Below are 25,117 nucleotides of genomic sequence, written 5' to 3' on the forward strand. Positions count from 1 at the left end.
ATAAAAGTATTCGTCGACATATGGCAGAAATACAACTTTCTAGGATTTAGCCGTTTGAAGTCGTTAATCAAATACGGCGACTGTGAATAAATCTGGACCCACATAACACGTGTTCCACTTTTGGTGAAGAACTAGCTCCAACTTCGTCCATATTTTTCCATGTGAACAGTCGCAACCGAAAAGGTCGATTTCGAATGTTGAGCTCGATATACCCGATATTGTACATGTGTCACCAGCAGTCCGGAGAAGCATTATTGAGATAAATGGATTAACCTTGCTTCGCTACTTATCCCTGGAGTCCGAATCGCGTTCGATTGTCGATGCATCGGTAATGAAATCCCTATTAAAGTAAACAACGATGTACGTTTGAATAAAACGCTAACTCTCAAAGAATTTCTAGTAGCTTTCGTAGATATGATTGGCAAAGACGATTTTTTATCATGCATTACTATTGATGATGCCATCCAAAAGATTAAGAGTGTAGGTCCATCATCATTTATGTATAAATACGATATTACTGATGCCCTCAAACAAATCCTACTCCATCCTGCAATGTGGAATTAATAGAATTACATAGAATTAAGTGGCAAAACAAGTACTATTTTTTCACAAGAAATGTCTTCGGACCCAGGTCAAAACCAAATGTTTAAACATTGAATTTGTTTTGGTTTGCACTTCAAGTTTCTTGATGACTTAGTAACCACTTATTGGGAAACAGGCTATTATGACGATGTTTTTCCAGTTTTGTAACATAGCACTGTCACCACAATTATTGGGCCACCACAAGAACTTGAATATATTGGTATTTTGTTTAGTACCAAGTTATTGTTAGCTTATTTACCAACCGACAAGAAAGCCAGAATTTCACGCATGTTGCAGTTAGCGACTACAGTATCTAAACTCCACCATCACATCAATCCCAATCTTGACTGGGGGTCAAAATGTGGATTAAATTTTTCAACGCAAGGAATGGGGTGCACATTTTTTGCTCATTGTGCATTTGTCAATGCTTCAGACATTGCAATTTTCACCGACGCCTCATTGACATTGGGTTTTGGGGGTTATTTTCAAGGTGATGGGATTAGTGAAAAATGGACAAATGAAACAAAGTAGGATTACTAAGTGTGTGTTCCATTGTTCACGTCAACTTTCCTATAAATCGCGATATTTAGTGACGAAATGCTTTAATGAAGTAAATGTACAAGATGTTCGCCCAAAGCGTCGGTATCATCCTGATCTAGTCATCCATCAATAAAAAATGTTTGAGAAATGTTAAATTATAGACAACTAACGCCGTCAAACCAAAACGTTGTCGACTTAAACATCTTTTACGTCACAGAAACGCTTATTCGAAGACCAGATTTATAGGAATTTAAGTGGCATATATACTGTTTGTTTATAAAATTTATGAAAGAATCCATTTATTATACACAGTATTTTTAATAAAATTTGGTACATCCCATAACATGATCACGATCGACGAATTATTATAAGTAAACAAAACCATGGAGGTGAACAAAGCGTCTATGATTGTAACAAATTTCTAACCAACATATAGAAAATGTGAAGCGTTCCTAAGGCCAAGGCAAACAACCCTCAGGCTTAATGTTTAAAACAACCAATAGAAGGGTGACATTTTGGTTCGTTCACGAGACTAGCCTATCACGCTACCAGTAATTTGTCAATGACCTAGACGACATATTTCGTAGACAATAACCTGTTTTACACACCTTGTTAACACTTTCACATAAATGCACAATGGGAAAAGTAATAGCTCAATTCTTTAAATATTACAAAGAATATTAAACAACCGTTAGGAAAGTCCGTAAGCTCATGTCGGGTGTAGTGTGTGCGAAAATTACCAGTTCGTTTGTACGATTGGCGTCAAATCGTTCGAAGTTGAAAATACAGTAGACGACGTCAGTTTGTTTAAAGTCTACGACACAGACAGGTACAGTGATTACTTTGTTTGATACAGTGATAGTTAAAGTCACTGTTGGTTCGTCAAAATTGATAAACCCTTCTTGGTCAAATTCGACGGCCCAGCTCAGGAAGCTCATAAAAACCGGTCTTATTTTCCGATTTTTCCACCGGCCGCCAATATGAATGGAAAAAAATACAAGAACTAATTAACATATTGAAAGTAAAATTAATAATAAAGATTAGAATGAATACAAAAATTACACAGTTAATCACGTCTAATGAAGATCACGACTCTGGTTATAAAAATATGGAAAAAAATGCATGATAAAGTGAGAGTCCGGTTCACAAATCATTCATATCTTGAATCCCAAGGCGAGCAATGGTGGCTGCAGTTCTTGTGGTTCGCTTGGTGTTTGTCATATGGGTCGTTTGCACATAGTTCTAGCCCATTTAATTTCATAACTTGTCACTATAACTAGAACTTATTCTAATTCCGACTGATCTGACAATGCCGTCATTGCCAAAATTCATTTTTTAAACGACACCCAGTTAAGGTAGTGATGCAGTTTACCTAATTTTAATTAATTAATTAGGAAACCAAGATGACCTTTTTTGTCCACAAAACTATATATTTCCAGAAAACTTATTGTAATTTTAAAATATTGTTAGTATTTTTTATGGTTACTATAGTTTGAAACATGCACAAACATGTGCTTTTTTGGTTAAAAGTGATTTAAAAAAAATTATCTCCCAAATCATGCTTTTGTTTCCTGTCAAAATTGGTTTATGGGTACATCTGTTCACTATGAAAAAAGTGCCGTCTTGTAAACTGTCTACTAGTTTTCAATTTTGCAGGGCAGCAGCTCAAATTTCACTACTTCAACTTTATGCATATATTAACACCCAGGCCAGTTGTCTCTACGATTGTTGTAACACTGTTCAATCAAAAACAATGCCCCGATGGCGTTTTGAAGATAAACACATTTTTGCCAGTCATTTGTGTTTATTTAAATACAAAATGTCAAAGCGTCTAAGAACTATTTTTTGGGATTGGCACTAAAAAGAAGCTGTGATAATTGCTAATTTGCATAACAATTCACTCAGTAAGAGGTTTGCTAATGCTCATAATTAAAATGGCTGTAATAATTCCAAATTTAAATGTATTATCGTTTTGTTAAAAGTTAAATATAGTGCATAATATGGAGATACCATTTCTTTTTTTCACAATGTTTCTTTTTTTTATTATTTATGTACAGTCTTGCTAAATCTTGCTAAGCATTCAAAAGAGGGAATGTTTGCACCTGTTAGCTATATTTTAAAATCGTCTTTTGAGTTTGAGATTTTAACAGTATAGCCAAGACTGCTTGGACAGTAAAAAGTAAAAACAAAACCTCTCCCAAGTGCCCATGAACCTGCATCTCTACCTTAATTCTACGCTCAGTGTCACTCTGCATGATCAATGCGTCGTCTTTTTTATCGCGTTGTTCGCTCGTGTCTCGATACAACTCGTCTCTTTGTCACAATGTTTGCAGTGTTCTTAATGCCTATAATTCTAAATCCCAAAGTTGTCGCAGGTTAATTTCTTCTATGCACGTATTAGCAGTGATGTGTTGAACAGAATCGGTCACTAAAAAAAATCCCAGAAGTTATCGTCGCCTAATAAAATCGCGAAGGTGTCGACGTTTGTGAGATCTTTGCTGATCTGTATCTGTATGAACGAGTGAGTAGCACATTCATCGATAATTATAATGGCCGAGGTAATCACGGAACCGACAGAAACATGAGCGATTTTTTAGAGGATTGGGCCGCCTTTTATAGTCGAACATGGCAACTTAGATTGGATTTTTAATCACGACCTCAGAGATTACCGAATATAATTAAAACAAAGACTTTGGCGTTGAATAATCTCATTGCGCTTAACACAATCAGTTGTTGCTTTACAATAGTAAATATCAACATTTAGCTCAATGTACCGATCATAACACTGTCATAACTTACAGTTTTGTAACAGTTTTTCGTGTGGTCTACATGCGTAATTGGGTCGATTAATCATGAAAAATAAACAATTTTTACTATATGTAGCGGCTATGTGTAACCAAAAATGAAAATGTTTAGACATAAATTATAATATTTTTCAATAAATAACTTGGGAAGGTGAACATTTGTCTGCACACGCAAAATATTAATTTAGGTCGAGGAAACTAGGACGTGGAGAACATGCCGAAAGGGGATACATGAGAGATAGTACTATTCGAGTTCAATCAAAATAAATATGTGCTTATACTGTATTGAGGAAAGCACAGCGAATTACGAGGAAGTATTTTGTGCTGAACAACGGGCCTCAAATTAAAGTAACACGTACATCATGATGCGTTTTGCGTAGTGAGACGATTCCAAAATTATTAATCGAATAAATGATACGGAAATCTCGATTTTTTTTAAATGAATGGACACTATAATGATTATGATACTATAATGTCAATTATGCTTGATATCAATTATTAGGTGTTGCCATCAAGATTACAGGGCCTTCCGATATCGATATCTTAGAAGGAGATGACGCTACATTGGAATGTGTTATCACTGGATTACCATTTTATAATTCAGCATATTGGTCAATAGTTGGTAGTCCTAATCTGAGGATATTTAAGATAAATTTTTTTAGGATAGTGACAAATGCTGCTGATTATGATGCAAGTAAACATTATGATTGGAGTATAGACCAGTCACGTACTAATCACTATGACCTGAAAATACCAGATGTCAATATGGATGACGAAGGTGTATATGATTGTGGTTTAACTACAGACACGCCAGGAACAATAACAAGCCATTATGGAACATTGTCAGTTACAGGTGAGAATTATATCAGATATTTCATATATTCAATATACATTCACTCAAATGACAAATACAAATCAATATGTGTATTTATTACAGTGCCAGTGACATCAGTGAGTATTGATGGATATTCTACTGGGACCACAGTTTATATCATACATGGATCTGAGTCCACATTCACATGTAAAGTTATAGGCACTAAACCATCAGCTGATATAGACTGGTTTATAGGAACACAATTATATCAGGGCACACTAAGTGTAGAGAATGACGGTAAACTACGTGATACAACAAGTGTGTTTACATTTACACCAAACTTGGACAGTGATGATAATAAACAACTGCAGTGTAAAGCTAGTAATACCGATAAAAGGTCACCAGTGATGACACATATCAAGTTATATGTAAAAGGTAGGTCATTATTATGAAAAAAATATTTTATCTTACTGTTCATTTGTGTGTGACTGTATGTCAAGTAGATGGACATGCTTTAAATGATTGTATGTTGTAGATACTGACTCGTGGAGTAATATCCTTTGGATGATGACAGGGTACATACACGACTTACACAACAGCTTATTCGGTTGGGAAGTGTATCAATGACATCGTCAATTCAGTTGCACTATGAACGGCTACTTTTTACATTTTGTCATATTTGATTAGTTATATAATTGAGATGTATGATTAGGTGAAAGGCCGAAGGTCATCGTCTGTAATTTGTCTTAAGGAGAGACATGCGATTGGGTACAAGGTTAAATGCGCAATTCACTTGCCCTGGACAAGTCTGAATTGGAGGTGTGGCTATGATAATGAGTGTTGTTAATCACTTGTATAGCCTATGTTTAAAGAAACCCATGGTTTATTTACAAGCCGATAACACTAATCTCCGTAAACATCGATTCGTGTAACGTTCCAGTCAAGCTTGCCTCTGTCATCATTGTGGATTACTTGCTGTCGCGTGCCGCGTGTTGTGTCACCGTGTTGATTGTTCATGGTCGTGTGCCGTCTCCATTGTTTACCCGCTTTCACGTGTATGCGTGTATCGGACGTTCATCAGTCGTTCCGCGTTGATGTGTACTGCTTCGTGTATCGAGAGACATGATCGCTTATTATAATAAAAGACATACATCGCAAAGAACTCTAGATAAGTGTATCACTTTATTGTTAAGTCTTTTAAAGCTTAAAACATTGTAATGATTCATGAGCCCACCAAGATTGTAAACCATTGCTTGGTGACATAAATTACATGCTGTATTTTTCATGTTCTTGTTGATGATTCTTAGAGATAAATATAGTCTGTGCAGCTTGCCTTGAACTCAGTCGCAATTGTCATTTCATTTCGTTTTGTTCATAAAGTGGCGACCACCACGGCCGCTTTTCCGCCATTTTGTGACAGCCTCTATAGAGCATGAACCTGAGCTACATAGGCATCCCGTAACGACAAAACTAATAAGGCAGTTAAAAACGAACGTGTTACGAAGTGATGTGGCATTGATTCATGCTTATATCAACAATAGCCTTCGTCTGAACTGCGAATTTAACGTATCATATCATTTGCCATCCTCGTATCGTTGAACTACGATGTCACGGCGATGACCACAATGTACGTACGCTTAGAGTTATGTCACGCTGCGGTCAACGATTAAAAAAATATATTCGCTGCACGGCGCTCACACTTTCACTCTCATAAATGCTGCTACTGATATGTGATAATAGCAAAGATAATAAATTTGAGACGATGCATCATTCTGTAAAATTCCCTCTTTATTGTAAAACATGGCGACACATCGAAAAGTCAAGTTGAGTTGATCGTCCGGTACGTTTGTTCACGTCTGCGATTGAACAATCACCTGATGCATTGGTGAGTTCCCAAGCCCAGTTGATACATTGCATAGTTTTATTTATCTATGGATTATTCTGAAACATTTGAGACTATGCGAAAATATTGAGGGGTAAAATGGAAAGACACATCTATAGCGACAAGGACATGTGAACCTCAGTAAATATAGACCTATCAGTAGTGTACAGTTGTTCGTCACTACAATAGACAAACACATCAGACCAAATCTCCAATATTTTCGTTATTCCGACGTTTTTCCAAACTCACCTGTACGACGTGGTGTCGGGGTTTCGGAATTATTTGTTCTGTTTTACTATAAATAAGGAAATGTTTCTCGAAACTTGTGACATTATTGTGAAATGGTGCTGTTACTAATTTATGCGAAAGACTACTAGTTACAGCATTGTTCTTTTTTCTCCAACACCAGACAGAAAATTGTACCTGTGGTATCACACGTACAATGCTACATAATAGATGCCTTTATGCTTACAATGAAAGGTGTGAATATTTCAACGAGTGTCATAATTTCTTTTTGATTCGTTACATGTTTCAATCAAGATGCATAAAATAACCATTAGCGTTACCAAAGCACAAGAAATTGCTATCCACACCCTGTTTATCCACTGTGATTGGGAGTTGATTGTAGATGGGAATCGATACGAAATACCACCTGATGAATTCAACACAAATGCGAGGTTAGATGACAGCGGATTTGTTCCCGACTCTGGCCCTGACCTGACATGGCACTAGAAAGGGACTTCCGAGAAAACGAATGTAATTTCTAGTTTTAGCAGCTTTGCATTACCACGAATAAGCAAAATTGGTTGGTAGTGAACAAGATTCGTGTGATAATAAAGCTGTCATAAGACACCGGATGTACAAGAAATATTGGACCATGTTAGGACGTAGAAATGTTTGGAACGACGATCGATACATTGAACGTAGTGTCAGTTGATGATTACTGATGATGTTGTTGTCAGGGAAATCATTCCAGTCTGTGTTGTGCAACAAGTTTGTTTGATGTACCCTAATATGCCAGGAGTGTCATATATGGGACAGTGATGTCATTGAAATAAGTGTATACTAGTTACACACAAAACAAACAGGCCTTTTCAGAGCCACCCACATCCTCCAAAAAAAGAAAAGCCATAAATACCAAATGTGTTTGGATGTCGGGTCAGGGCGGCCTCCATTCGCCTAGGAAGACGATGGGTTGCGCCATTATGTGGTTGAATTTGAGCAGCATCTGTGGTGGATGTAGAGTCCAATTCTTGGGTGACAGTCCAAGCCGCAGTCCCTGCGGATGTCTCTGTCTTTCGTGTCTGTTATCCTCTGCACCCTGGATGCGATCATCGGCTGTTATCTCCCATGACTGTGTGTCTATGTGAGTAGCCTTGAATTTCCTTTTCAGACGTCAGAAAACCTCAGGTGTGGCCGACCAACTGGGCTTGTTCATTCCTCTAGTTAACCATACAGCAAGTCCTTTGAAGGCGTTCCTTGTCCATACGACTAACATGACCCATCCAGCGCAGTTGTCTTTGACTCAGCATGGCGAAGATTAATGTTGTCTTGGCTTTGCTGAGAACTTCATGGTTGGTGATCTTGTCTTCCCAGGTGATCCATAATAGTCGACGTAAGAACCTCATGTAGTGGACATTTAGTTTAGCCTCCTGTCTTATGTAAGTTGCTCATTTTTCACTTCTGTATAGAAGAGTGCTGAGGACACATGCGTGGTAGATTTTCAACTTTGTGCTAAGAGTCTGGTTTTAGTTCTCCCAGACTCTCTTTGTCAGCTTGGACATCACTCCTGTGGCTTCCAATGCGAGCATTTAACTGCATCAAGGAATATGTTCTGGTAGATGTTTGAGCCCAAGTATCTGACGTTGTCGACCACAACCAACTGCGAGTCATCGATTGTGATCGAGGGTGGTATTTGAGGGTCATGTGCCATTACCTTTGTCTTCTTAATGCTGATTGTGAGAGCAAACTCTTTGCAGGTTTTAGAGAAACGGTGCATAAGTCATTGAAGACCGCCATGTGTGTGACTCGCTAGAGCAGCATCTTCAGTAAAAAACATTTCTCTGAGAAGAACACATGTGATCATGGACTTAGCCCTGAGCGGAGCCAAGTTGAAGAGTGAGCCATCGTGCCTGATGTGGATGTAGACACCGTCAGGTGAAGAGAAGGCATAGTACAGAAGGAGAGAAAAAAGATGCAGAAGAGTTTGGGGGCGAGCATGCATCCTTGCTTAACGCCCCTGTGAATGTTGAATGGTTCAGATGAATCCCCGTCGAAGCTGAGGCCTTGGTAAGGTCAATGAAGGCCAAGTATAGAGGTTGTCCCTTTTCCCTGCACTTTTCCTGGAGTTGTCGCACAGATAAGATCATGTCTATGGTGGAGTGACCTTATATAAAACCACATTGTGATTCTGGGTAAACTCATTCTGTGAGGGCCTGCAGTCTTGTAAGGATAACACGCGCGAACACCTTACCTACGATGCTGAGGATAGATATCCCGCGGTAGTTGTAAATACCAAATGTAAATACCAAATGTGTTCTGATGTAGCTTAGTATAAACAGCTATTTTTAAAGGTCGTTTGAAGCTTCTGTTTCTCTGTCGCTAAAAGCACTGAGTAAAAAGCCTGTTGATCACAAATCACAATTGTCGAGTAGATTGCCGAAAATAAAAATAAATTAAAGCATTGAAGGGTATGGTAATGTGAACACAAATGTTATAATGTGTATCATTTTGTCACAAGGAGTTATTAAATAGTTTATTTGATCAATGTCTGAAATATGGTAACATGCAAAAACAGCGGAAGTCCGTTTTGGGTGAGGTTTTATATTGTTGCATGTAGATCGCGGCTCTGCAGTTAAAGATGTATTCAAGGTTGTGACATCAGCGTTGATTCCTTATGGGTATAGCTTACTGATATGGCTGATGTACATCCATTATTTGTTCTAATAAAGACCGCAGACCGTGCGATTTCCATGAAAGAGCTCCTTGACAACTACCTTTATCATGTCAGTTTCTCCGTCAAGTTTTTTTTTAAATCTTGCATAATGCAGGTAAATACTCGGCTATCCAACTTTTCCAGAAATGTGTGAACGAGAGAGAAGTTTGGAGCGACAAACGATGTTAGCTCGATTGGTGGTATGACATGTTTTACAAGTGCGGACATGATCAAAAGTTTGTTTGACATGTTTCCCTAAAGTATCTGCCTTGCAATAGACCATACGTACGAGCATATCCCATGTGATTGGTTGCAAGTTTCGAGATATCTATGTGACTGAGTACTTCTAATTGCATTTTTTAATTACATTTTGGAACTATGAGTTTTTTCTTATCATCTTAGACACTCTATAGGGTTAACCAATCTGTAAAGAATACCAACAATGATTACATATAAATCAGTTTTGTACAATATTTGTCTAGCTTGCTCAGTATTTTTAGGCACAGTCCTATTTTTCATAGAAATCAAACAGCGGCTATAGTTCAGGGTTATATCTTTGCTTTGCTGCAATGGATTGAGGCAGTCCGGTTGGTTTATATACATGCCCTTTTTATATATGAGTTGGAAATTATACTGTTGCAGGGCCAAAATCCAGTGATATAACGTAGCCTTTAAATATTCTTTAAAACAGGGAAACGAATTACCGTGATCAGTGTAGGTTCTAAATATGCGACCATTGATATAACAGTCAGATGGTTTAATAGCAGGGAACAAATCATGCAGCACACAGATCACAATTTCATTCTAGGACTAAGTTTGTGTCCACTACACACAATAATTCCGTGGGTGTTATTTTGTCATTTGGCTTGATGATGATCATTACCAGCGAGGCTCCTCAGTTTCTTGTATCTGCTCATCCAGTGCGGCTCATTGCTGTAGTATCAGTTTGCATGGTGTTCGATTGACAGAAAGTGTTCTACTTTCAGATGAATTATACAAGAAAACAAATCACAATAGCCTGTGTGGCCATTAGAACCTACGAATGCCTCTTTGTGTTCGGCAATGAATTTAATTAATTGTTCAGGTTGTTTTTCATCCAATGCTGACTGGGAAATATCAATTTTAGATACAAGATATTCAACTTCCTGGTCAGCAGTAGGATTAGGTGACTGGCGGTTGTCTTGACGACTTCGCATTTAAAAGTAAGACCGGCTGGCTGCAACGCGGCGATTTTCTTTTCTATAAGTAAGCTGGTTGAGCTCAGTTATCCAAAGGATTCCAAGAACGTTGACACTAGAACGTTGCCAGTGAGCAAATTTCTAAGAGAAATTAGATGTCCATAAACGTATATTGAAACTGCATGAATGCATAAGTTGGTTAGCATTAATGTGGTACGAAGTTGTGTTAATTTGGCTCTCAGTCAGTAACGATTGTGTTTACGTAGATGTCGGATAGGGTGGAGATGGCATGAATATTTTCTAAACGACATTTAAAATAAATGGGGTTCAAACAACACTGAATAATATTACTTTGAACCAGTATGCCATAAACGGATCTGTTAACCACATGAACATGGTAAACTGGCGCGATCATCATTGTCTACTCCAAGCTAGAGAAAAGCTGTCTCTATATCACTCGTGAATATAACGTGGTTGACAAAGAACCGAAGCAGAATAGATGTGAGATCGTTCATAAGATGAGTTCGGTTTCTTATAAAAAAAACATTCAGACTCTGAGAGTCACACATTTTACAACTACAATCATAAACGTCTCGTACAGATGCTGTAGTCGAATTGCTTAGTGATGAGGTAATAATGACCACATGTTTTGTCGCCGATGTTTACCTGTACGATTTCTGATCAGTGAAGATTTCGTTATAATAAACGTTCTGGTGTACATTTACCAACTATATATAGCGCGAGTGTGTTTCGCAGTAATGATGGTCAACTTTTCGTCTCTTCAGCTTAGTCGTTGGGACTGTTTATCGGCCATGCTGGTCTCGGCACCAACAATATTGTGTAGTGAGATTTTTCAGGCGATGACAGAATACAGAAACGACTTATTGACAGTTGAAGATATATAAACAAACACTAATGCAGTCATGACAATGATCGACTTATAAATTCGGCGATTTTGATTTCCAAAAAAAAAAACGATGACATAATGGTAAATGAAAAGTAGTGAATAGAAATTTGAATACCGAAAGCAAACATATTTGTCTTACATTTGTCAGCAAACGTATGTCTAATATTATTCTATTGCAAATTAAAATTCCAATTTATAAAATTGGTTTAAAATCATTCATCATATTATAGGCTTATTTTATATTGTCTATTATAGTTAGCGATGAGAGAACGAATATTTGTAACGACTAAAAAGTTCAACTTATTAAGACTGTAACAATGTAGGTATTTTCGGAAAGACGGCATAAACGAAATAACTGAAGTCATTGAGTTCGAATTTCATGTAAATAAACAATGTATTTTACACGCGTTGTATACGTCGCTGTGGTAACATGTGAAAATTTCAATCAATTTGGGTATTCAAAAGATATTTGTATAACACTCACTCAGTAGCAAACATAAAACGGGCAGCCATTTGCACTAAATTCTAAACTTCTTAAAATCAATTGAAGTATTCATTCCTGAATATACAAGATTTAGCCTTGGCAGTGTATTTTGTGCTTGATGATATAGTCAATAATCACAACATTTTTTTCTTAAAATGTTTATAATCCCAAATGCACATAATTCACTCGTTCATTCATTTTTGTCTTCTATGTCATAACCACCGCGTAATCATGATTTTATAAGTACAAGGACTCATTTCTCGTACATGCGTGGCAAGGAGTACAATTTTTGACTTTGCATTTTGTCGTGCTTTATATTTGATTTTAAAATATTCCATCCAAGAAACGTATATCCCTACCAGTGTATATTGTTGAGTATTTCACCTCAAACATGTCTAAATACAACTTGAAGTGTAAATTTATTTTAAGGTTGAGAACACATGTGTCTCTCTTTGGAGCAGTATTGATAAAACACCCTTGCTAATCATTAATCACTAAGTTATGTTGATCGTTTTGTAAATCATACTTTTATAATCAACCAGGTTTAACAACAAACACATTTAAACATGAAGATGACGTACTTTAAAAAAATAGTTAATGACAACTTTTTCCAATACTATGCTGGTAAAAATGACGCTTCAGAAATCGCCAATCTGATTGCTTTGATATTATATAGTCAGTAAAACTCGTTAATCCACTATTTTTCTATACAGTGAGTCAGATTATATTCATTGCTAACTGAAGATTGTGCATGTCACAATTGTCACATGAAGTTTTTATTTTAATATCAAGTCTTATACTATACTTGTACTACTACTACTACTACTACTACTACTACTACTACTACTACTACTACTACTATAACTAAAGATAATCACAAATCTCATAATAACAATCCTATAAATTATATCTTACTATTTCAGTTGCCATACCTTCTAATCCTATGATATCTGATGCCAGATCAGACCATACTACTGGTGCTATTGTTACATCTGGTAATTCCTATACGTTTACATGTACTGCTGGTGAATCTAGACCTGAACCAACTATAACATGGTATTTAGGAAGTACTGAAAAGACTGCAAATCAACCTACTATAATACGAAATGGGAAGCTGTCAACAGCAGTAAGGCTAATGACATTTACTCCTCAGTGGACTGATCATGATGAGCAATTACAATGTAGAGCTGACAATGACATCACACCTCAATATAAACACACGCATATTATGCTTGATGTTTATGGTAAATATCATTTCTATTAATGTACATGTTTCTAACATTACATACATACATACAGACATAAATGAAATTCGACATTTATTATGCTATATGAACATTAGCATATATGAGTTTTTCTACGGATGTTAGCAAATTTAATGGTTTTTTTAATAAATCTATTTGTATTCATTTTAAAATCTATATGCACCTGTCACAATAAAAGTTTATAATACTACTAGTAATTGTACTAATACGTACAAACCAAGTCACCTGCTTTGAATATATAAAGTAAATATCATCAACTGAATGCAAACGATCACATAGGCATAATTATAATTTATCTCTTCTATAACTTTAGATGTACATGTAGATGTCATTAATTTGCTGCGAGAAGGCAAATTTATTCATGATAATATTGTCCACTTGAGTGCATGAATGCAACATATATATTCTGGCACTGTTTACCTTCTGTTTTTAAAATTATTCTTTTAACCTAGAACTAACGACACAATATTGGTTTAGTTTTTGTAAGATATTGTGTTTGTACTTTCAGATTATTAGTAATATTGTATACTTGTAGATGATTCCTAATTCATTCGATCACAGTTGTTTGCACCTTATAACACCGAATTGTATATTTCACTTTATCTTAGTGGGTCCTACAATACCTACAATAAGTGGATCCAATATCATAACAGCTGGTACAAGTGTTACATTTACATGTTCTACTACATCAAGACCAGAATCTACATTGACATGGTACATCAATAATAGACCACAGTCAACAAACAACAATACACCACAGAACAGCAATGGGTTGATAATTACCAGTAGTGATCTGACAACCACAACAACAACGACAACCACGATGGAAAGAAATTGAAATGTAAAGCTGACAATGAAGCAGACACATCAGCAAAAGAAAGAGAAATAACATTGGAAGTACAAGGTATGGTAGTATTATAAACAATATCAATAGGTTCTTGTCAATTTAAATTTCGCTTCATCTTACCTTATATTAATTTTGTGTAAATCGAACTAGCTTTTATTTTGATTTCATTACAGTGATCCCATTCAACATAGAAATATCATCAGCCTCCACTGGTAAACTTATTGTATACAATAATATAGGGTCCACAATCACATGTACATCTATTGGTGGTAAACCAGCAGCTACTATACAATGGTATATCAATAACAGTCCAACTACACATGATAATGTACAGACACCAGACAACCAGCAAGATAATAGATTAAAAGACACCATAAGTACACTTGTATTGACACCAACTTACACAGAACATCACAACAAAACATTAAAATGTGAAGCAACAAATGATGCTATAGACACAGATCAACCAATCAATGAAGAGGTCGTATTAGATGTGTGGAGAAGTTTATTGGGTTGATCATATTTTTTTTAAATAATAAAAATGAAACTGATGAGTCTGTAAACCATATACTAGACCGAAGATAATATACGACAAAAATAAAAAGTAAAACATCTTGTAATATAAATGCTGATAACGGTCTTATGTTTAGTTTATAAACCATATACCATATACCATAATATATGACAAGAAACAAATCATCTTGTAATTCAAATGATGATAACAGTATTATAGTATACCAGAACTTATGGGGAAAAGCATGAAGGATATAATATAAGTTATTTTACTTAAATTTAACAATTACCTAACTATTACATGTAATATTCATTTCAGTTTCCCCAAACAAAGTGAACATTGATGGTTATTCTGCAGATGGCAATGTAACCATGGCAGCAGGTGTAGAATATCAACTAGATTGTACTGCCAGGAAAGCCCATCCACCTGCTAGTATAGAGTGGTATAAGGACGATGTTGATATTACAACTGGTAGCAATAGCAGAATAGTATGGGATAGTGATGGTAAAAAGGACACAATAAGTAAATTATCAATTACACCAATAAAAGAAGATTTTGGAAAAAGAATCAGATGTGAAAGTAAACATGATGCACAGTCTATAACACAACATACATTTGTTAATATGATTGTACAGTGTAAGTATTTATTGATTTTTGGTACAATTAGCTATGCATTCATACTACGTGTTTTAACAACCTTACATCACTAAACATTAATAAATAACATAAGTCCTTTGTGTGTCTGCAGTCACTTTAGTGTCTGCAGTCACGTTCCAACAACAGATGTATATAAAAATATTATACATCAACTTGCCTCGGTGAAATCATCCCATTAAAAAACAGTTATACGTAAACCACAAATTTAGAAATAAATATAATTTGTAGCAGTGATAAGTTAATCTTTAAGACAGACACAGTGATTATGACGAAGGATTGCATTATCGTTCTCGTGTATGTAGCGAGTCCCGTAAATGAACTTGGATTATATTTTCTTGCAAGTTTCCTATCTGTTCTTAGATGTTCTAATTTGACACAATTACATATATAATGTCTTCAGCTAGTGAGAGATCTTAAAATTAAAAAAAAAATTAACGGACTGGGAATATGTTTAGCAGGCCCGTGCTAATGTTGTTTAAATTTGGTGTGATTTCAAAATAATTTTTGGACTACTAATGTGTAAATAAGAATGTCTCGGACATTCATGTACCTCAATAGATTTTGTTCAAACGAGGTTCAAATGCAAGATATAGTTATATGAATGTGTAGAACTGTTTTTTATGACACAATTAAATTAAGAAATAGAGTATGATATCAGCATATATTGACACTGTTAAATATGTAGTATTTATAATTTATTTTATTTTCACATATTATCCACCTTGTTTGTATAAACATCTGCATTAATAACTTTAAATTGATAAAAGATTGGAGCTTGGCTGGTCATTTCAAAATACACTAAATGCACTTGACTGAACCAAAGAACGTATAGCGACTTAAGTTTTTAAGCTAATGTATTTCACAATCATAGATTCTGCTGTAATTTTCAATGACACATTGGATGAAAGTTCAGCAGATCAAGGTCAGAATGCTACCATTATGTGTACATCTATGGGATATCCAATACCAGATATAAAGTGGTACACATGGACTTACGGTAGTAAAGTGGAACTTATGAGTGATACGACCAGAGTTGTGATAATACATGAACCATATGGAGTTACTAAAACGATACAAAGTACACTGTATATACAGAACGTGATACCTGAAGTAGACTATGGTGTGTATACATGTCATGCTAGTAATATTATTGGTAGTGATAACTACAATATTACACTAGCCGGGAGAAGTAAGTATTGTTATTAAATATTCAATATTTGTCAATTTACGTAACTGAATCTTAATTGCAGTGTCAGGTTGTTGATTTCAATACAATTGTAACTGGTGGTAGTGCAGTAGAACTTATGAGTGATATGAGCAGAGTTGTTATAAAACATGAACCATATACAGTTAATAGATTAATACAAAGCACACTGTATATACTAAACGTGAATCCTGAAATAAACTATGGTATATATACATGTCATGCTGGTAATAGTATTTGTAGTGATTATTTCAATATTACACTGTCTGGGAAAAGTAAGTAGTGTTATTAAATACACTTTGTCAATCTGACCCTACTTAATACATTACTAAACCATAATTGTAGTATCAATATGAGGCTGTAAGATTAGGCTTATCACACTGTTAATGTATATTATAACACTATGTTTATTTGTAGGAGAACCAGGGCCACCCACCAATGTGAGAACAACGGGTATATCTTGGGACTCTGTCAATATTACATGGGATATGGGATATAACGGTGGATCATCACAATGGTTTTATGTGTCATACAGACAGATAAAAATCAATGATTTCATCAGATCAAATAAAGTTGAAATGCCACCTTATCACATCGATGGCTTGAATTCATCTACTGAATATGAAATATATGTAACAGCTGAGAATGTGATAGCCTGGAGTAAACCAAGTAAGACTATCATATTTAAAACTACAGGTAAGAAAAGTCCATTTAGCAAGTATATATTCGTGACAGATAATACATGTACAATCCACGATTCAATTGTATGACAAAGAAATTATAAGGCAAAAGAGATGAAATTGATTTCACCACCATCATCTATATTTTCTAGTATTGCAGTTTTCTGTGCTTTGTATTTGCGCCAAAACCCATTGATATGGTTGATCATTTGACACTTCTTTATATGATTCTTGATATGAACATGCCTATATTTATAGTTAGAGTATTCGTGTTTTGGTACATATATCAATTATTTTCTGTGCGATGGCCATCCACTACGTCCGCGCCTTTTAATAAGTTAAACGACGTCGTACAGGAGCGTGTTATCCCCGTTTTTATCGATGTGTATATGGAGGGATCTAGCTTAGTAGAAAGACAGGTTTGTTGTTATTTGGGCGGTATGTTTATGAAGCACCTACTATTGTTGGGCGACATTCTGGTTGATGAATGTTGCATGTCAGTTTGCATTTCTATATTTCCACCATAATGTAGGATTCAGCGTATTCCAAATGGATCTGCAGTAAAATTTGTAAAGAACTACTCATATTTGCGTGTTGTTATAAACAAACGTAATGAAGTTTCTGAATCGCAGATTTTCCCAATGTTTTCAAACTACAGCTTTTTCAAATTAATTGTGTTTGTATGTCATAAAATAATGCACTCAGAATGTTGCTTAACCTTGGACACAATACCAGTATAACTCAAACCTATTTTTATAATCGAATTTATTCTTTTGAGGCGAGGAGATGGAAAGCCATGGTTAATGTCTACTTAAGAGCTATGACTAGTAGCAATACGTTGATTGCATTTTTATTAAGTCCAAACGTAGTGAGATTCAGCAGTACTGTTTATAGTTGGTTGGAGAATGTTTTTAATCATTGTTGTATCTGTAATTATTTATTCACTGCTTTGACGGTGTACTTTGCTTTCTCTTCATATTGTGTATACATTTTCGTTTGGCTAGATAGTTCACTGTATATGCAAACGTGTAAAGGTAGTTCGCCCCAATTATATTGTTATTGGTATGTGGAATGTGTTTTGTACTTGCTATACCAGTGCTTCTTATTATGCCTGTATTGCCATCAGAATTGTCAAAGTTTAACAGCTCATATCTAAATTATTTTGAAAAGACATATTATACAATACTACATGTCCTTGACCACACTAATTCATTCGTTCATACTACCTCATTCTAGATAAGCAAATTATATATGCATTGTTTATGATTGGTAATAACTTCGAGTAAATTAATACTGTTCTTGTCATTTTTTTAAAAATAACAGCACCCATCGGCAATGAACACTTGCCTGAAAACGTCTCAACCAATCCTGGTGTTTACATTGGCCCTTTGGTTGGAATAGTTGCAGTAATTGCAGTAATTTCTTCAGTGGGTATAATACTCATGAGAAGAAAGGAGAAACGGAATAATGGTGAATATATATATCACTGCAATATTTGAAACACAGCGATGGAATTATTTAATATAGACATATATAGCATACGTTTTACAATACACGCCCTTTGTCGAAAATTACTGTACATGTACAACTTATTAACGACAGTAAGTGTATTTCAATATTTGTCAGACACTATGGTACGAGGAAGACATCACCATGAATTGCCGGAGAGAACTTCAACAGGTAAATTAGAAATCAATGGGTTATTTAAACGATTGCATTGGATCTCAGTAAAACGGAATGCCTTCATTATATATGGTTAAACGACCTATACGTGTTGCAGGACATTTACAGATTATATTGCAGCTGATTTAAACTAGTTGTCCCAGAAGATGCATGCAGTGAAACCTACTGGAAACAACACGCGTAATCTTGGTCTAACTTTGTGTGACACGTGTATTACATACACTCAATGTGAAACATGCAATCTATGTTTTCATCATTACGTTTAGTTAATCATGTTTGATTCAATAACTAATTTAGAATGTCTTAAATATGTCGGAAACAAAATAAGCGTGCACACCCGTTGATTTGCGGTTTGGGTGTACCTGTCTGATTAATATAATGTATTGTTGGACACATAGTTGGATTATATGTTCTGAATATGCTTGCAAAGTTTAATTATCAACCTCCATAAACCTCCATGTCTCTGCTTGATTGCTCTTTTTTAATCATGAAATATACACTAAATCACGCCGTGAGTTTTTTTGTGCATGCAGTAAATAAATAAATAGTAAATAAATAAATCGCACAGTAAAAATATTTTCTTAATTTGAAAATTCCTCGAATACATATATCATGTGTATCATTATGTATACTGCCGTGTATGCGCGAATTTAAGTTGTTCGTCATATATGTGACTTAGTTTACATACATCTGTTATTTGATTAAATTAGGTAATGAGAGCAACCACATAATAAACACCTAAATAAACATGGTAAGCCATATATTCGCGTTGTGTATTTTAGGTTATGGAAATAGTACAATACCTACGGACTCAGATATCAATGTGCCTACCTACGAGAATGTTAGGCCGAAAATATTAAAAAAGGTAAAATATTTAAATTGTTATTTTTTATTCAATCTTACTATAAGAAAGTTATGAACAAACGAGATATGCAACAACGTACTGTACCACCAACAGGAAATATATTAAATAATTATGTTTGCTTTTGTAATAGCCTACTAACGAAGACAGTGTGTACGCCTCGCTTAACCACGATGGAAAAGAAAATATTTACATGAAAGCAGGACAAAAACTATTAGAATTTCGAAGAAATGATATAAGCATGAAAAGTATAGTATCTACTGGTCGATTCTATGAATTGGCAAAATGTGTTGCTTGGAGTGGAGCAGGGGGTCAGTCAGATGTTGTGATTAAGAAAAACATCGGTTAGTAATATTACGTCTTTCATGGATACGTGTTCCATAGTTTATGCCATATGTGTCTCTGTTTGTATGACGACATATTGATATGGCTCTTGATAACAATCATATATGGCAATTATTATCTTGTCTGACTATTATGACATGTGGATTATAATATTCCATGTCATTTGAAGGTTTTGAAGATAATATATGAAGGTAATAGATGCTATTTTGTAGATCCTTTGAACAATCAAATTGAGGAAGAGGTCTCCAAGGAAATTGAAATAATGCAGTATATATCGAATCATAGTAATATTGTACAATTTCTTGGATGCTGCACAGACACGGGTGAGTGGGCGATACATCATCATTGAAACAAAGTGATTCTTGTTTTGTTAATAATCATCATGATAATTGTTTATTAATATGTCGTTTATACCTAGTTCCTAGATATATAGTAATGGAGTTACAGTCATCAGATCTAAAATGCTATCTTCATTCTAAACGCATCGAGTCTGACTTAAAGGATATTAATCAAAGCAGTCTGTTATATTTTATGGTTGACATTGCAAATGGAATGGGACATCTGTCTAAATTAAAGGTTGGTTTAACATCGCTCGCCAAACATGTAGATCTAATCTTTCGTCTAATAAAGATTGGTTTCAAATGCTATACATATTTCCATTTAATTACATGTTATTTATATTTCAAATGTTTTACACATGCGTTTGTCATTTATTCTTATTCCAGATTATTCACAGATATTTGACCACTGAGCATATCTTAATGAATAGCCATAGACAATGTAAAATATCCAATTTTAGCTACGCAAGTGACGTCATCGATGATCTACGTTTCTTTGAAAAAACTCAGGTATATAAATATATTAGAACGTCTTTTTTATCCATCGGCTATGTCTAATTCTACGTGAAAGATTTTGTTGAGACATACACAATACCGTATACGAAAGAATCAAAAAAGTACAGCTGAGTTTTTCTTATTTAATTGCTTAAATTGACTTCATGTCATCTATGTATACCTTTAATGAACAGGAGTTACCATTAATGAGACATCATGCATTGTTTTCTAGAACAACTATCCATATCAATGGATGTCTGCTGAAACATTGTTGAACAGAAGATTTTCACTGAAGAGTGATATTTGGTCTTTTGGTGTAGTCATGTGGGAAATTGTGAATCTGGGTAAATATATGTATTCATATACACTATATTGTGGGTTTCTAGCCATATGGGGCGAAACTCTATTGTAATTGCTTTGGTTATTATTATTATTCCGCTGTTTTTTAAAACATTGTAACTTAAAAAATAATGCTCCAATTGATTAGGCATTGTGTATGCTGATAAAGGGCCATGAGTTGTGGTGCATACCCAAAAACAAGCTATGCAGGTCACATGACCTGGCCGCCATCTTATGTAGTACACAAACAGGAAGTGCTCAATTGCATCATTTTCTGGTGGTCTAGAAACTTCGGGTTTTTTGTGTTGCATAATTGGCTCGTGTCTAGCAAATATCATCAATAAAATCTTTAGCGGTCTTTGAAAAAAATCTATTTAAAAATGGCTCATTCTACAAAGTTTCTGGAGCAGATTTTTTTTAAAATGGCTTCCTTTGGCAGCTATCTTGGATTTAGTAAAAAGTGAAATTACGCTATAACTCATGAACAATTGGCTTGATTTAAACCAAACTTGGCATACAACATCCTTTCAGTATGATGATTATGTGTTCATGAAAATATTTCTCATGATTCAAGTGGTTTTGGCGGCCATCTTGAGTTTATCAAAAAAACGCAAAAAAAAAGATCAGAAAAATATCTTCTTAAAAACTGTACCGCTTGTTTGACTAGCAATTTAGACTATGGCACCTATGTTGATAGCTCTACAAAGTTACTGAAACAGGTTATTGACAAATGGCTTCTATTGGCAGTCATCTTGGATTTAATAAAAAAGAAAAAGATCTATAACTCATGAACTATTTGCCAGACTGATACAAAATTCGATATGTAGAATCCTTGCATTAAGTTTATAATATTCATGTGAAATCAAATCCATATATTGTGTGGTTTGTCTTCCATCTTGCATTCTAGACATGAAACGTTCATCAAATAATCACATCAAGCAAGTGCAATTTGCCTTGAGCCATGCAGGCACGAAATCCGTCATCGCTGCTATGCAGATATATTTTATATTTAAAACTGCGTCAAGTCAAGTTGGAGAAATAGTGTACGACAATCTTATCCACCTATGTTATTCTGTTTAACACCAGGTGCAGTGCCATACCAAGGAGCGTCTGAGCAAAAAGTGACCAGCATGGTACGAGAAGGAAATCGAATGCCAAAACCAGTACATTGTGGAAATCATATGTAATTATAATTTCTGATTTTGTAAATGCTTTAAATACAGACAATATCCCACCAATGAGAACTCAACTTTGAAACTATGTCAATACATATACCTCTTTAGATTCGAATTACTGACTTCATGTTGGAGACGTCATCCAATACACCGACCATCTTTTACTCAACTAAGAAAATCTATTAGCCAGATAATTCAAGACAAAAATGTAAGTAAATTAATTTTGAATTTGTTATCAATTGTATTGAGTAGCAATTCGCGGCAGAAGTACAATACCTGTTGATTGACACGTGTATATTATTTATGTTACTTACAGGTTCATATTAACGTTCCACTACTTGAGTCGCCATATGCAAATGTTTGAATATGAAATAGAGTCATGAGTGTACTTGAATTTAACATGTACATCGTCGTGGAGTAGATTCATAATTTCTAATTACTTGTGTGATTAATTTTAATATTAATGAAAGTATTAGTTACCCAAATGCGAAATAGTTGCCTTGAATACATTATATTCCCTTAAACTTTGTACTCGTTTATTTCCATCTTACTAATATTTTCAATATATAATATGCAGTTGTCTATATGTGAATTATAATCCACAATTAAGAAATATCTGGCTAGAGCATTGACAAATAACCGAGAAAAGTATAATGTTAATCAATTATAAAGTCGATGACGATATTAAACCTTGATAATAATATCTTAATAAATCTCACTGTTTTTTTAGCTATGTTAATATTTCAAATCAGTGTTGTGTGTCACTTTGTTGATTTATTCATATTTGTATTGTTGTACAAATATTGTATTTATGATTCACTGTAGTTTTATCATTGAGGATGTAATCGGTCCTTTTAGCTTACTATTAGTTATTTTGTATGTATGGACTGTGACAAATATCATTTCGTAGAATGACAGTTATGATCCCGAGCCTAATAAATGTAAATGTTAATTTCTAAGCATCTATGTATAAAAATGGTGTTGTCGTGTTCCTAATATGCATTGAAATTAGTATTTGATGTATAGTATACGCATCTCAGTCGTAACTGATTGGTAATACCACGTGACCATGTGATTGTAAGTATGTTAACGTGTCTATATTGTAGTTGCTGTTGTTCATCATAACGTAAATGAATCACCTGCTTTATACTAATTTATATTAAATCTAATGTTTATGTACTATTTGTTATTATTGCTATGCGGATTAAAGTGTTTACAATCCAAGTAATTTGTTGGTCGATTTATGCACGGTTTCATATAATCGAACCATTCAAGTTTATAGCATATCCGTTGGCCTTATTCTAAGTTACTAAAAATAGCAACACAGGAATTGTATTTCAGCTTTGATTTGAATACACGGTTAGAAGTCAGTGAACACATTTTTTATTCTCGGAATGCAGCAGTAGAATGTTGTTTTATATTGAGTGATTAAATTGCAGTGATATCGATTTGTATTATCTTTGTATTATTGTTTTCTACATACATGAGTAAAATCGGACAGATCGTTTTGATACAACTTTTGCTCTGTTGAGTGATTAATAAACATTTAAAGAATTGTGCTTGCTAACAAAATCAACACTTTTTACTACATTCAAAAATGACTTTTGAACTGTGCAAAACATTCCATATGCAATGGATGTTGTGCGTAGTTTACTATAGGTGTGTATAGTAGCGTTTACATTCAATAAATTATATACACAAATAAATATTTATTCTGTCAGGATCCCAACTAAATTATATGTTAACGCATTTGTATATGTCGTAATTTTTGTTAACGTTCGTGGTACATCATAACCTACGACAGGGAAATGCGTGATGAATAAATGTTTTTAGGTAGCTAAATAACTAAATAAAAATTACATAATTTATATATTGTGCCTTTGCTTTGACGGACATAAATATTTACAATTTTGTTTGGACATGATGTGTGGCTAGTATAAAATTCAAATATATGATGTTGAAATAGTTTTAAAAATTGAGTCCCAGGCAATGATAACAACACACGCTAAAACCGCAAAGGCTCATGGGTAGAAACTTGTTTGTAAACAGTGACACGCTATGGCCATCTGACACATGCTCACGTGACAACTCCCGCGCTTTAATTATATGCCCAGATTTGAACCTAGCCACTGGTTAATCGTTTCTGTGAATAATTTTGTTATTAAGGTGTACATTCGTCGCTCGAACATTCACTATAATTGAGTCATTCATCTAGTCTTGCTTGTGTCTAAGCCATAAAATCCAGAAGAATAAGTTCATTACATCTCCTTTTTTTACAAGTTGAAATATTTATATTAATTCATCGTCTGTCTACTTATACACAAGCGGCATAGTCATATTTATATTTTTCGGTACTTCCTGTTTCAATAGGATAACTTTGGACTATATCAACGTGGGCAACCGATAACCCAATACATGTAACAAATATTGACTTTTTCTAACATCTTTGTATGCAAATAACTTGCTAAGTTTTTGATCTCTTAAATGGTGTGTATTTTTATATCGCGAGCCATTGCGTTTTATCATAATATTAGTGGAATTAAGTATGTGTATACTTTGATAATATGAGCACATATAGTGTATAATA

General features: G+C 34.6%; 1 protein-coding gene across 1 annotated transcript; it reads left to right on the forward strand.

Moving 5' to 3' along the window:
* The first annotated feature begins 15,123 nt into the window (after nt 1-15,123).
* Nucleotides 15,124-22,542, forward strand: LOC102800812 (fibroblast growth factor receptor 2-like). Its single transcript, XM_085498880.1, has 10 exons — nt 15,124-15,388; nt 16,281-16,598; nt 17,031-17,309; nt 19,759-19,841; nt 19,972-20,182; nt 20,396-20,506; nt 20,602-20,759; nt 20,909-21,031; nt 21,249-21,360; nt 22,442-22,542. The coding sequence occupies exons 1-10, from the start codon at nt 15,124-15,126 to the stop codon at nt 22,540-22,542; spliced, it is 1,761 nt and encodes a 586-aa protein (XP_085355006.1).
* The last annotated feature ends 2,575 nt before the right edge of the window (nt 22,543-25,117 follow it).

This window comes from Saccoglossus kowalevskii, chromosome 5 (genome assembly GCF_978046115.1).
Source record: "Saccoglossus kowalevskii chromosome 5, keSacKowa6.1, whole genome shotgun sequence".
Lineage (NCBI taxonomy): Eukaryota > Metazoa > Hemichordata > Enteropneusta > Harrimaniidae > Saccoglossus > Saccoglossus kowalevskii.

Bases quoted from the DNA above. Each gene is read 5' to 3' on its own strand.
- LOC102800812 (XM_085498880.1), top strand. From the start codon at position 15,124: ATGGCAGCAGGTGTAGAATATCAACTAGATTGTACTGCCAGGAAAGCC. The intron at 20,760-20,908 runs GTTGGTTTAACA...TTCTTATTCCAG, and splicing joins GACATCTGTCTAAATTAAAG to ATTATTCACAGATATTTGAC. The intron at 21,361-22,441 runs GTAAATATATGT...GTTTAACACCAG, and splicing joins GTGGGAAATTGTGAATCTGG to GTGCAGTGCCATACCAAGGA.